Raw genomic sequence first — 15811 nt, 5'->3', positions numbered from 1 at the left:
TTACACATAAGGAAGTGGAAATTATATAGATTTTTGATCATTGCAGCCTTTAGTCAAATTATTAAGGTTCATTGTGGAGAATATCTGTGGCTAACTGATACATAGATAAAATTTTAACATATGACTTTTAGCCACATTAATGCATTTAGGTACTAGAAAATTAACCCGAGCCTTTAAGTCACATAAATTTAAAACGTCTTCTCCTTATAGGTTTGTTTAATGGGGTAAGGGATTTTTTTTTAAGATTTTTGTGAAGTCTAATAATAGCTAATACTTACAGTGCACTTACTGTATGCTGTGTACTCTTCCCAACAGTTTTGCATGTATTAATTCACATAATCTTCATAACAACCCACTTTAATGTGAGGAGACTTCAATACAGAAAGTTTAAGAAACAAATAACTTACTAAAGTCAAACAGTAAATGGCAGAGCTGATATCAAACTCTGGCATTCTGACTTCAGAGCCAGCTATACCGAATGGTAGATACAGTGTACCATGATTTGAAATCAAGTATTTGTGGAATGGCATTGTGATATATCCTTAAGTATGCAAACACTGTTATGTGAATCTGTTCTAAAGTTAAATTCCCCAAGTGACTTTTTTAATGTTTAATCAATAAGAGTATATAAACAGAACAGCATAAAATTATAATTTTTTATTTTTAATATATTTATGACTTTCAGGCAAGAAGGTAATGGTGTGACAGTAGATGTTGTCATGAAATTTAAATTCACTAGAAATAACAATGGAGCATCAATGAAAAGCAGAATTGAGTCTGTTTTACACCAAATGCTGAATAACTCTGGAAACTTGGAAATAGACCCTTCAACTGAGATAACATGCGAGTACCATTATTTTCTTTTTTTTACCATTTTATCCAAATATATCAACTTAACCAGTTATAATTCATGTTTTAATTTAATGAGATTGACTTTTCTTTCCTTAGAATTAAACTTTATGAAAACAATATACTATAAAGGTAGACATAATGCATAGTTCATTCTAACATTTAAAAAATCATTTAGCATTCATATAGTAAATTTTATTAGCTAGAAATTCTTTCATTAATTTTCCCTCTCAACACTCCTTATGAGAGATGTTGTTGTCAGGTATTCAATCTGTAGTATGCTATAGAAATGGTAAATAGCTGCTCAAGGTCAGAGAACAATTTAATTAACACTCCACCTCACCCAGAACACAGCATGCAATTGGAAGGTATCTGATAAACTTGTAGAATAAAGGAGAAAATTAGAAGATTTAGCAACATCCCTAACTCCTCTCTGAAAATATCTGTACCTCTGACTGTCTTGAATCTATTTCCATTTTTTTCCATCCCTTTCCATTATTATCCATGCCTAAGGGACCCACTCTGGTCCCTTTCTTACATGAGGTGTGCCTGTGTGGCTCAGCAGTTGGGCTCAGGTCATGATCCCAGGGTTCTAGGACGGAACCCCACTGTTGGGCTCCCTGCTCAGCAGAGAGCCTGCTTCTCCCTCTCCCTCTGCTGCTCCCCCTGCTTGTGCTGTTTGTCTCTCTCTCTGTCAAATAAATAAAACCTTAAAAATATATATTTCTTGCATGACTAAAAAAAGACTTAATATATGTGCATAGAATTTAAGGACCCTCCTCCAACTTTGTCATGCACTGCTACCTTAATAAACCATGATTCCCTCATAATAAGCTCAACATTAAAGGGATTTGGTTGCCCCCACACTGGACTGGTATTAAATCAGTATATACCCGTTACAGCTGTACTAGTTGTTAAGCTATTGAAATGCTTTCCTATGTGTTGGTAAACCACCACTGCACCAGGCCCACAAAGGTGTCTTCCCAGCCTCTTCAAATCCTCCCATCCCTACCCTGGACTCCCGGCACGTCCCCCTGTAACTGAAGAGTTAATGCTTAGCACGGCAAGGACTTCCAAGACACTGCTCTAGCTCCATGGTTTGTTGTGTCCTTTCTGACTGGCTGATGCTCCTCCATTACAGTTTGCTTAATCCTCACAACAACCATATCTTATACTTTTATTGTTCCCACTCAGAAAAGATAGAGAATTACCCAGGGTCCTACAATCAGCATGTAGGGGAGTCAGGATTTGAACTCAAGTCTCTCTTGTTCAAAAAATGAAAAGGAGTGGTCAGTTCTTTTTCTTTCCTGCCTCCAAAAAGATGTTTGGGCTCCTCTGACACTTACAAAGCAGATGTGATTCCCAAACCCTGTGAAACTTCTGGCAGCAAGGAAGTTTGGATAAACTGATTGTAGAAAGCATGAAAACCTGTCTGAGAAGTTTAGATTTATTTTATAGGAAATAAGCTGATTTCTCATTAAAAGTTTTCAAGCAAGGAAAGATATGATCTGACATACATTTTTAGAAAAAAACAACCTGGTAGAGATAGACATCTTGAAAAGTGCAAAGGTGGTGTCAGGGAATCCAGATTGAAGGTTATTGTAATAGTATAGATGTCAAATGATGAAAGCACGAACTAAAGTAGTAGCCAAAGGGAGAGGGAGGGTGGGCGTAATGCAAAGCATTGTTAGAGGCTAGAAGGTATAAACTCTGAAAACCAATAAGATGTGAAAATGACAGGAAGGGAAAAATTAGAGACTTGTTTCAGATTTCTAGCCACTGGTAGAAGTGGGATCATTTCCTAAAGGAGGAAATGTAAGTAGCAAATTTGGGGTAAATTTGGTCACATTGAGTTTGAGACAGCTGTAGGATGTGCTGAGAAAATGGTTCTGTAAGCAGACCTGAAACTACAACAGACAGACCTTCACTATCTGCTATCAACATATTTTCTGTCTGGGCGCTCCCACCATCTCCCTTCATGCTGTACTTGCACTACGAGCTTTACGGACGTGATCATTCCACAAACATCGTGCATCTCCATGCACTTGTACTCACTACACTTTCACCTGGAATACCTTTTTACTGCTTGTCTGTCTGGAAAGTTCCTTTTAGGTCTTCAAAATACAGCTCAAATGTTTTTCTCACCATGATAACTCAGTGAATATCTCAGGTAGCATGATCACCCTCTCCTGTCTCCTCTCCACTTCGCACTTATACTTATTTGAATGATTCCTTGATTAATTTCTAGCTGTAAATTATGTGAAGGCAGACCTCCTGTGTTTTGCTCACTGTTATACCTGCCCTACTAAGAATAGTATCAGTAGAGTAATACATATATATCTATATATACCTACATATATATTCAAGTAAATTAAATTTAACTTCTCTTATACTATTTATCGCATCATATCTCAACAACTTGCTTATGTTTCTGTCTTTCCAACTAAACTGAGTGACTTGAGAGCAGGAATATCTTTTAAATATCTTTTAAGTATCTTCTAGTGTTTGATGAGAAATTAAAGCACAAACTTTAATATAAATAACAATAAATGGGAAGAAGATTGTAAACCCAGAGATTTCTGGGACTTATGACTCAGAGATTCTTTCAGCAGGTCTAAAATGAAGCCTAGAAATCTGTATCTCATCAGCCCTCTGAGTGATTCTGATGATGGTTGTCTGAGAACGACATTTAAGAAATTAAGGTGAAATAATATACATTCCTTATTGTATTGATCTTACTTTCACTTTTTTTTTAATACCAGCAATTACTGACCAGGACACAGTACATATTTTCACTGAAGGTAAGTTTCAATATTATCTTATACAAACAGTTTGCCAAAAATAAATAGTAAACGTTCAAGTATTTGCGCTCTTTGCCAAGGTAGTTTCTTTTTTTTTAATTTAATTTTATTATGTTATGTTAGTCACCATACAGTACATCATTAGTTTTTGATGTAGTGTTCCATGATTCATTGTTCTTGTATAACACCCAGTGCTCCGTGCAGTACATGCCCTCCTTAATACCCATCACTGGGCTAACCCATCCCCTCACCCCCCTCCCCTTGAAAACTCTCAGTTTGTTTCTCAGAGTCCATAGTCTCTCATGGTTTGTCTCCCCCTCCACATTACCCCCCTTCCTTTTTCCCTTCCTTCTCCTAATGTCCTCCATGCTATTCCTTATGTTCCACAAATAAGTGAAACCATATGATAATTGACTTTCTCTGCTTGACTTATTTCACTCAGCATAATCTCCTCCAGTCCCATGCATGTTGATGTAAAAGTTGGGTATTCATCCTTTCTGATGGCTGAGTAATATTCCATTGTATATATGGACCACATTCCTTATCCATTCATCTGTTGAGGGGCATCTCAGCTCTTTCCACAGTTTGGCTATTCCGGACATTGCTGCTATGAACATTGGGGTGCATGTGGCCCTTCTTTTCACTACATCTGTGTCTTTGGGGTAAAATAGCCAAGGTAGTTTCTATTGAGGTGTTATCTTAATTCTTAGTTCACTCGTGTGGGTCGCTGTTGAGAGAAGACGTTGCTGATTCCACTGGCCCATGGAGTGATGTTTAGAAGAAGGAGGTGGCAGCAGTGGCATTCGGTGTCGAGTTTGACCTCAGGAAAATTTACTTGGCAGCTTCGGGAAGCTTTTCCTACCCCGAGTCTACGGTGGCACTTCTGTAAACTTGTAAATTATGTTTAGTGACACCTTTTATATGGCTCCTCCTGACCACCAGAATAGCCTGCTTTGCTGTGGATTTAAGTTAATCAAAAAGTATAATTTAAAAAAATTATAAACGTGTTGTCAGTTTTATGTCTCTAATCTGAAGGAAAAGACACGACTTCCCAGTGTCATTCTGTATACTCTCAGGCTAGTACAGCAGAAATATAATCCCTAGAAAACTGCTGTTTCCTTCTCTGGTGATGAAATGTAGTTAGAAATTAGTTCAGTGTACCTCAACAGCTGGCCTATCTCAAATACTTAAGTGACGTTACAAGGTAATGCTACCTTTATGGGTATTTCTCAACTTCATTATATATTTAATTCATGCTTCTTTTTAATGAAAATGTGCTTAAGTGATTTACTAAGGAATTTGGTTGAAGGATGCAACAAAGGAACTTATGTTCTGTGTATATTCTTAATGGAAGACTAGCCCTCCTCTATCTGGAAAGTCTGTTAGGAAAAAATGTCTTTGGATGGATGTCCTATTGAAGCAGTGTCACGACTTTAGAGCAACAGAAATTGTTGTTGGTAATTTACTTCTAATTTCTTAGTAATAGACTGAAAAAAAGCAAATAAACATGGGAATGGGAATTGAGAGGACTTGAATGATCATTTCAGATTAAGCCATTGGAATGTCCATGGGCTTTCTTTCTTAAGATGTTTAAATCTCATTTAGGTACTTAGAAACCCTCAGTTACCCTCAGGAATATCCTGTGGAGGGGCGCCTGAGTGGTCAGTCGTTAAGTGTCTGCCTTCAGCTCAGGTCCTGATCCCGGCATCCTGGGATCGAACCCCACATTGGGCTCCCTGCTCAGGGGAAAGCCTGCTTCTCCCTCTCCCACTCCCCCCTGCTTGTGTTCCCCCTCTTGCTGTCTCTCTCTCCGTCAAATAAATAAAAAAAATCTTAAAAAAAAAAAAAAGAATATCCTGTGGACCTGAAGTAACTCTTTTCCAAGGGCACATTTGGTAATATAGAATTGGTTATGGAGGTCTGGAACTTCCATGATGAGCTGGATTACCACTATGGAGATTTCTTGATAAGAACAGTTTTCCTCCAACTTCAATGTACACAAGAATCACCTATTAGAATGTAGCTTCTAATAAGTTCTGAGGATTTAACATAGGGTGACTAAGATTAATAATACAGTATCGTATGCTTGAAAGTTGCTGAGAGTAGATCTTAAGTATTCTCGCCACACACACACAAGAAAGAGTTAACTATGTGAGCTGATGGAGGTGTTGGTTGTCTTGATCTTGGTAATCAACAATGTACATGTACATCAACTCATTGCACTATACATTTTAAATATACAGAATTATATTTGTCAATTATTCCACAATAAAGTCGGGGAGGAGGAGAATGCAGCTTCTGATTTGTTCCCTGGTGTGGGTCTTTGAGTTAATTTTTTTTCAGCTTTGAGGTATAATTGACAAAATTGTAAGATATTTAAAGTACACATCTTGATTTGTTATACATATACATTATGAAAATATTCCATCTAGTTAACATATTCATCACCTCACATATTTAGCCCCCCCTTTTTTGTAAGAACATTTAAGTTCTATATTCCTGCAAGTTTCGATTATACAATACAGTGTTATCAACTGTAGTCACCCTGTTACACACTAGATCCTCAGACCTTATTCACCTTATAGCTGAAATCTTTTACACTTTCACCAAATTCTCCCCATTTCCCCCACCCTCCAGCCCTTGGCAACTACTTTCTACTCTTTCTTCCTAGGAATTTGACTTTTTTTTTTTTTTTTTTTTTAAGATTCCACAACGTATAAGTGGTACCATGCAGTATTTGTCTGGCTTATTTTACTTAGAACGATACCTTCCAGTTTATCCATGTTGTTGCAAACAACAGGATTTCCTTCTTTTTTAAGGCTGAATAATATGCCTGTGTGTGTGTGTGTGTGTGCATGCGTGCACATACGTGTGTGTAAATATATATATAAACATTCTCTTGACCCATTCATCCATTGATAGACCCTTAGGTTATTTTCACTCAGTGGCAACACCTCTAATAAACTTCCATACTGCAGGTCCACAGACCACACTTTTGAATAGCAAAGCTAGAGAGAGGATGGAAATTTCCTAGTGAACTTGTGGCCCAGGCTGTTACAACCAGCACTGACCTATCTTAACTTCTATTCATGAGAAACTCCAGAGAACTCTGAAGGCGCTCCAGAATTTGAAGACTCCATGTAATTAAGTTCAGAAATATTCTCTAAAATGCAGTCTCTAGTCAACAGTAGTCACATAAGTACTCTAAAAAATAACACACTGATCATGCTTTTGGAAAGGCTAGCATGTTCTGGGGAAGAATACATAAAAGACAGAAAAGTTGTAAAAGATAGAGAGACTCTGGCAGCATCTCCCAAATGTAAATGAATCATGATCTTCCCAGCTCATTAATGCCCTTGTCTCATTAGGCTGTGGGGCCCATCCAGACCTAATAACTTTGTCTGAGGAGAGGATCCTTGGAGGCACTAAGGCTGAAGAAGGGGACTGGCCGTGGCAAGTCAGTCTACAGACGGGTAATGTTCACCATTGTGGAGGCATCCTGATCAGTAGCATGTGGATCCTGACAGCAGCTCACTGCTTCAGAAGGTGAGGTCACAGCTTACCTACTTACCTGGGAACAACTAGAAGAGACATATACAGAAGAACTCCACCCATACCCCAAGGACTGAACATAATTGGATTTTGCTAAAAATAATTGAATGCAAAAAAATAATGAGTCTTTTCTTCTTATTCATGATAGCAAAAATATTTTTTTTCTCCTTCAGCTTGCTAATTTAATCCTATTTTTCTGTTTCAGGTAATAGTATGCTATCACAATGATTTATATGTCAGAATGTTTAATTTAAATCCTAGCTATGAAAGCTTGGGAAATTTATTGAACCTTTATAAGACTCTTTTTTTTTTTTTTTCCCCAAATTAGGGACATACTATTATCTATGTCTTAGTGTTTTTGACAGAATCAAATACATTAATGTAAACATATGTTAAATGTTAGCAAAATGAATCGCTACAGGAAATTTTCATATAATATTATGTAAGCTGATCAGCAGGCTGATGGCTGATCCAAGACTGTCATATGCCATTAACTAATTCTTTCCAAAACAATTATTGAATATCTACTATGAGCACAGTGTTATCATAGAAGCTAATTAAACATTGCCTGTACTTTAAAGGAGCCTAATTCTAATGTTAGAGATAGACATGCACAAAAATAATGATCAATAATGGTGAGTAGCATAAATAAAATGAATTTAAACAACTTACAGAAAATTCTTCATTGATGTGACTAAAGGCTATTGCTAACATAAGGGTAATAATCTGCCAGTGGAGAGTAGGATGCATAAACTTACTCAGAATAGGACTTTAGACTTAGATGACTAAAACCTGTTAGGGACAGACACACTTTATTATTGGAGCATGCTAGACCCCTATAGTTGCTGGGAACTAAACTCAAAATGTTCACTCAGAAAAGTAAAGACGATCTAAATCAAATGTGCCTCTGACCATAACTATTCTCTTCTCAGACTCACTGAGTATCCACAGTCTAAAATCCAACTTACCACAAAGCCTCCTATCCAATCGATCAAGACTTATTTCTCAAAGCATGAACCTTGAGCTCCAGCCAGATTGAATTATTCTCTTCCCTTGAACTCTACCTACTTTTTCAGGTTTAAGAGCATTGTGCACTAGTCCTGTAAAACTTTACTCCCTCTTAATAGTTTTCTAGCAGGTATTATTATGCAGCAGTACCCTCAAATCTGCAAAGGACTTCTTAGAAATAGTGAAGATTTTTCAGAATTTCAATGGGAAGAAATGGAGGAAGGGATATTAACATTTTAGGGAGGAGAAGCAGATTGAGCAAATGCTCTTAAACCTGAAAAAGTAGGCAGAATCCAGGGAAAGGGAATAATGCAATCTGGCTGGAGCTCAAGGCTCAATCTTTATTGCCACCTGAAAGGCCAAAGAACAATGGCACTAATTGATTTTAATCACCTCTGAATGTGGAAACCAGGAATGCAAATACTTGCATTAGGAGGCACTTAGCATAATCAAGGATGTAATATAAATTGTACTGGATTCTAAGCCCTACACAGACCCAACCACCAAAAGCTAAGTAAAGGATATCACTATAATGAAAGCCACAGTTACAAATATCACCAATGATTACCAAAGGAATTCATGATTTTAAATGCTTGGAACATCTTCTTTCCTGCTTTGTTGAAGATTAATTAACCATATAATTGTGGGTTCATTTCTGGGTTTTCTGTTCTGTTCTATTGATCTCTGTATCTATTTTTGTGCCAGTACCATGCTGTTTTGATTACTACAGCTTTGTAATATAACTTGAAGTCCAGAATTGAGATGACTCCAACTTTTCTTTTTCAAGATTGCTTTGGCTATTGGGGGTCTTTTGTGGTTCCATACAAATTTTAGGATTGTTTGTTGTAGTTCTGTGAAAAATGCTGTTGATCTTTTGATAGGGATTGTGTTAAATGCGTAGATTGCTTTGGGTATATAGACATTTTAACAATATTTGCTCTTCCAATCCATGAGCACGGAATGTCTTTCCATTTCTTTGTGTCATCTTCAATTTCTTTCATCAGTGTTTTATAATTTTCAGAGTACAGGTCTTTCACTTCTTTGGTTGGGTTTATTCCTAGGTATCTTCCTGTTCTTGGTGTAATTGTAAATGGGATTCCCTAATTTCTCTTTCTGCTGCTTCATTACTGGTGTATAGAAATACAATACATTTCTGTATGTTGATTTTGTATCCTGCACCTTTACTGAATTTGTTTATCAGTTCTAGCAGTTTTTTTGGTGGAGTCTTTCAGGTTTTCTAGATATAATATCATGTCATCTGCATTAGTGAAAGTTGTACTTCTTCCTTGCTGATTCAGATGTCTTTCATTTTTTTTTTTGTCTGATTGCTGTAGCATACTTATTTATATTTTTATTCCCGACACTCCCACTGTTTCTTATACAAAGTAGACACTTAGTAATGACTTGTTCAACTCTAACTAATGAAAATAATAGTTACCTTCATTGAGAGCTTACTTTGTGCACCAAACACTGTGCTTGACACACCTGTCTCAATACTTACAAACTGTGAGAGCATATCATCAATCACATTTTATGCAAAAATAAAATAAGAATTAGAGATAGGAAATAAGTTGCCCTAAATAACACTGTTAATGTATGGCATGGCTAAGATTTAAATCTAAATGAAACTTTTTCCAAAATCATGCTCTTATTCACTTTCTGGATAAAAAAAAAAAAAAAGGAGGGAAGAAAGAGATGAAGAATATCTTCAGAATCTTCTCTATAAAGACCCTGAGCAAAAGAAGTTCAATATGAAAAATTTGTGTAATTTGCTTGCAAACTACTTTTTTCTTTAGAATTTTTAACAAGCATTCACTCTTTTTTTTTTTTTTTAAGATTTTATTTATTTATTTGACAGAGAGAGACACAGCAAGAGAGGGAACACAAGCAGGGGGAGTGGGAGAGGGAGAAGCAGGCTTCCCGCGGAGCAGGGAGCCCAATGCGGGGCTGAATCCCAGGACCCTGGGATCATGACCCGAGCCGAAGTCAGACGCCTAATGACTGAGCCACCCAGGCGCGCCTAGCATTCACTCTTATATAAGCTATTGTACCTTATAAAATTATTTCCTGGATATATAATTTTTAGTTCTGTATCAGCTCTATCTAAACTCCATAAAACTCTTACGTTATTATGTAGTTACATTTTATTTTTATTCAACCATAGTAGCAACATTGAGTTAATCAACCCCCAATTCACAGATCCTTTAGATAAATGATGATTCATTTACTAGCTATGTAACCCAGAAATATATACCAAAGAGAAATTGGTCAAATAGTTGCTAGCTGGTGACAAGGATGATAAACACAAAATTCAAATATTTGAAACGCTCACAAATTTCCTATTCAAAGTATATTTTCCTATTTTTTTAGCCAATCTAATCCTCGTCAATGGACTGCCAACTTTGGTGTTTCAATAACATTTCCTAAACAGAGAAGAAGAATACGGACTATTTTAATCCATAACAATTATAATCCTGCAACTCATGAAAATGATATTGCAGCTATACAACTTGATGGAGGCGTAAACTTTACCAAAAATATCCATAGGGTGTGTCTCCCAGAGGCTACCCAGAATATTCCACCTGGTTCTTCTGCTTACGTAACAGGATGGGGATCTCGAGAATTTGGTGGTAAGTGTCTCAGGAAAAATAAAACAGCAATAACAACAAAAAGTCTCCTGGTACTTGCTGTTATGTAATTTTTTTTTTAATTAGGGAACACCTGAAGGACATATTCTATGGAAAGAAACATCTTATAATCTGATGAACCCAACCTCTAGTTATTACTGAGTTTCCTCAGCAAAGCAAAGCAATGTCCCTACAAACTATGGGGAATTCTCAAACATAGTAATAGGGACATGTAAGAGAAAGTGATAAAGAAACATGAGTTTTTCAGTGATCCAGAGACTCTATAGGTCTCAAATGTCTCCCCAATAAAGAAAATTTTTAAAAAAATGAAAAGAAGATTTGGATAGATATTCTCTAAGGGTTTTAACACCCTCTAAGGTATTAACAACCATTAAGGTATTCTGAGATGAAATGAATCCTACCTCTAGAGCAAGAAACTCTACATGTACATAAGCATTGCTCACTCTTGTTTATTGAATGAATAAAATAGGCACAAAAATGAGGGCAATGTGAAAGAACAAATAGGGCCATGGTGAAAATAAGAATATCAGCCAGGGTGTGGAAGGATAGCATTAACAATTTCTACATGCTTCAGGTCATGTTGTAGATTGTGTCTCCAAGGAATAATATGAAAGCTTAATTGTCATTGTGTTTTCATGACCCAAAGTAATTTGGTAAAATAGATAAAATTTGTACCAATCACAAAAATGGCAGTGCCACTTTGAAGGAACATTAGTGTAAAATAAATTAGTTCTTTAGCCTTGAAACCAGACTGGTTTCTCTTTCATTGCTAGATTAAAGGTTAACTCAATATGTTATTTTTCCAATTCAAAGTCAGTCAGTAAATAACTTAAATGCTACTAATCAATAGCAGATTTGTTTTGTTCTCAAGGTCTTAGGGGCACTGCATCACAAAGCTAAAGCAAAAAGAAATAAAATAAAATTGATCTGTGTAAAGGGGTTATTCTACTCTACTATAGGAATCTTTGCTGAGAAGAAACTCCTATTTACATCTTCAATAGACTATAAGAAATAGTGTTTGGGATACATTTATTCCTTCCCATGTTTTCCATAGAGTTATTAATTTATCCATTTTATTTCTGCTTTTATACTTCACAGGTAACACAGTTTCAGATCTACAGCAAGCACGGGTCAGAATAATAAGTAATGATGTATGTAATGCACCAACTAGTTATAATGGAGCTGTATTGCCTGGAATGCTATGTGCTGGTCTACCTCAAGGTGGAGTGGATGCATGCCGGGTAAGTTCATGACAATGTTATCACATCATTATCCAAGTTTATAAGTACTTACTAGCCTGTGACACTGTGATAGTCACAGAGGTAACATAATTATGATACACAGCCCTGATCCTCTAAAAATTTGTTGTCTAGATTTTCGAGTTAAAACTGTTTTATGAAGGTGATCCAACACTAATTTTGAGAAACCAAATTCCAGAGTGTTTAACCATCCAAGCTCAAGAACAATACAGAACTGCATTTTTCAATTCCTTAACCTTTGTAACCAATTCTTTTATCTATAAAATGGGGATAATAGTAAGTACAGAACTTTTTAGGTAACATTAAAGAGTAGATGAAGATTAATAACTATGTCAGGCATGTGCTCAACAACAAAGAAATCTCAGCCATCTCAGCTATTTTTACTGTTGTTAACCTGGACCATGACCACTGATTAATAACTTCAATCTCTGAAAAAAATATATAATTTCACTCTCAAACTTTCAATCACTATAAAGGTTTAAACAAATTAATCACTCATCTAAGAGTCATAGACAATAACTGATTTTAAAATATAAATAACACCTGAATATCAGCACCTTAAAGAGAAAATGTACACCAAAAGCTTAGTTACTTGAGTCACAACAGTTTCCATACCTGTAAAACAGCACAAATGAGGGGGGGAAACTACTTAGCCTGTCATTTTCAACCAAACATAAAAATGCAAATAACTATGAAATCTTAATTAGAATAGGGTTTTAATACTAACATTTCAATTAAATTATCTAAACAATTAATGTGGTTATGTCCTTTAGTAGATTTTAATCCTATGTCTGAAACCCCATATAATAACAACAAATACTATCAGAAATTACATTTCTGGAAATTTAAGAAAAATTAGTCTTTTCTTGAGGAATCTGCTGCTGTTTTCTGGAGCAAATTGTACGCAGAAAAATCAGGTTTATTCTTTCCTCAAACATTAGTGACTTTTATATTTAGTGCTCACATTCTTGAAAAAGCAGATAAGAAGTAGCTCTTCCACAGTTTTTTCCAAGATCCCAATCTATGGGCATTTTCCCAAAATTAAACATTTTTATTGAATGCAAGGTGTGTATAAATAAATGGAGAGGAACTGCTTATCAATTTCCAAAATACCATTAACTACCCATTGGCCTTTACCCTTTAAGTGGAGATGTCTTTGTAGCAGAGGACACTTACTCATGCTTTACTCAAGATGCCCCTTATCTTCTGCATACACAAATTCTGCTCTTCCCCTCAAGCCCAGATCAAGCCTTAACTCATCATGAAACTTCCCCTGTGTGTTCTACTCCAGACCCAGTAATTTTCAACTGAAATGCTACAATACATAGAGTTTGTGCTGCATAAAGTAATAGCACTTTACAAAAGAGCTTGTGAGATCATACTTGTTTCAGTTCATTCATTCATTCAAAGAAAATGTATGAATTACTTTCTGTGCACCAGATATTGTGCTAGCACAGCAATGTGTTCCTTGCTCTCGTCAGAGCTATAGTCTGCAAATGTCTGCACAATCAGACAGTGAAGCCGCCCAGATACAGGCAAAATTACACATCCCTCTTAGTTTAACATCTGTTTGCCCACTCTTGGTAAGACACTATGCAGAGAAATTTCTTCCTAGAAAGAAAAAATTGTAACAAAACACAATGATGAAAAAGCGCTGAGAACTGGTTAACTGGAGCACAAACACACAACCCAAAGGAGGCAGGTGCCAATCAGCTCCATGCAGTGCTTGCCATGCAAGTTGGTGATTCACACACTGACCCTTCTCCCCATCTAGACTGGTAATTTAGTAGGTATGAAGAGCTAGCTACTAGGAGTAGTCAAATGAATAGCAAACTATTCTAAAAGCACCCTTGGTAATAACTGACTTTTATTAGTACAGACCATATGCCAGGCTGTACTGAAAGTGTTGTGTGTAAAACTCATTTAAATACATAGAAACATTATTCACAGATGAGGAAACCAAGGCAGAGAGAGCTAGCATTAAACAGCTTCCTGAAGGTCATATGGCTGATAAATGGAGGCTTCTGTCCCAGGCTATCTAACTCCAGAACCCATAGACTTAACCTATCATGCAGCATGTAAAATGGACTAAATTTGCCTCCCCACCTAGATCACTGCATGTACAAATATTTGTTAGTTGGTTGATTATAATTGGTAAGTATTTCATAAGGAGTGTTTTATTCATTGCCATATAGTTTTTTTGATTATTCACCAAAGAATACTTTTTGATGATACATTATGCATCAGACACCTTGCAGGACTACGAATAGGAAGATAAATGAGACTTCTGAAGACTCATTCATCCAACAAATATGTCCTTAGCTTCTCCTGTGCACTAGAAGCTTAGGATACAACAGTGTCCCGAATAAAGGTCCTTATAGAACAGCCAAGAAAACAGACACTGAACAAACATCCTATGTGCCGTGAGTTTGGCAGCAATGTGTGGCTGCCACCAGGGGAACCGGTACAAGGGATTAAGTTCAAACAGACACACAATGTGCTTGTATAAAATAATACAGAAGCGGTGAAAGAGATACACACAGGACGTGGGAACACAGGCAGTGAAAAACTAATCCAGCCCAAAACCAGAAGGGGTTGGGGGGAGGGGGGGCGGGAGACACAGGCCAAGAAGGCTTCCTGGAGGAGGTAAAGTCTGGGATGGGAAGCAGTCAGCCAGGCAACTGAGCACAGTCTGGGAAACATGCTTCTCATCTTCTCATAACTGCTGAAGGAACAAGTGTTCTTGAAGGATTTTGGTAATTTTCACTTGAAAATTGGTATAGTATTTCAACTTGGTCTAATATTTCAACAGGAAATATCAGACCAAATTTATTTACTGTGGTAATGGATGTGACTTCTGACATAGAAATAAACTCCTTAATACTTGAGGGTTGTCTCATACTTAATCATTGTGTTTCCTTCAGGGTGACTCTGGTGGCCCACTAGTTCAACAGGACTCACGGCGGCTTTGGTTCCTCGTGGGCATAGTAAGCTGGGGAGATCAATGTGGTCTGCCAGATAAGCCAGGAGTGTACACTCGAGTGACAGCCTACCGTGACTGGATAACCAAAAAAACTGGCGTCTAGCGCAATAAATGCATCTCTGGCAAAGTCTGTATGCAGGTGTATGTCTAAAATTCCAAACCTTTCCTTTTCAGGTGCAAGAGAGACTAAAAGTGCCCTATTTTAATTTCCTGTTACATAAATATGGTTTCACAAACACTATCTGTTCTTTATTACTACAGATTCTATGTTTTCTCAAGAAAGCTATATGAATATTGCATAGTATTGTGGCTGTGGGCCAGGGGAAACATGTAAGCTAGTTACAGAGGTAACAATCTTATTACAGTTGTGATAAGAGCTAGTAATGAGAAAACCAGTTACCCTGAGAGTAGACTTCAGAGGAATCTGGACAAGTCTGCAGTGTCAGAGGAGTCTTCTCTGAAAAGTCTCACTGAAACTGGGCAAAGTATAGAAACTCACAAAAGAAGAAGTGGCAGAATAACATTCAAGACAGAAAGAATAGCATGAGGCAAGAAAAATAGTATTTCTGGTTATGCAATATTCTATAGGTGGCAAGAAAAATAAAATTTCTGGTTATGCAATATTCTATAGGTGGTATTAGTCCTAGAATTAAATATGTGAAGTCACTGTACAATCCTACAGCAATCTTAATTATCCTATAAAAACACACT

The 15811-nt window shown here is 36.7% G+C and overlaps 1 protein-coding gene across 1 annotated transcript in view; it reads left to right on the top strand.

Moving 5' to 3' along the window:
* The window catches only part of LOC116628026 (transmembrane protease serine 11D-like), a 49107-nt gene extending 33875 nt beyond the window's left edge, over positions 1-15232 (top strand). Inside the window, exons 5-10 of the mRNA XM_032398068.1 lie at positions 686-843; positions 3612-3650; positions 7019-7196; positions 10581-10840; positions 11957-12099; positions 15042-15232. Of these exons, the coding sequence (XP_032253959.1) occupies positions 686-843; positions 3612-3650; positions 7019-7196; positions 10581-10840; positions 11957-12099; positions 15042-15203 (940 nt within the window). The 3' untranslated portion in view covers positions 15204-15232. The remainder of the gene's footprint in view (positions 1-685; positions 844-3611; positions 3651-7018; positions 7197-10580; positions 10841-11956; positions 12100-15041) is intronic.
* Positions 15233-15811: the final 579 nt, after the last annotated feature.

This window comes from Phoca vitulina, unplaced genomic scaffold (genome assembly GCF_004348235.1).
Source record: "Phoca vitulina isolate PV1807 unplaced genomic scaffold, GSC_HSeal_1.0 scaffold3, whole genome shotgun sequence".
NCBI classification, from domain to species: Eukaryota; Metazoa; Chordata; class Mammalia; order Carnivora; family Phocidae; genus Phoca; species Phoca vitulina.
The sequence above is the reverse complement of the archived record's forward strand: the minus strand, read 5'-3'. Positions and strand labels throughout refer to the sequence as shown.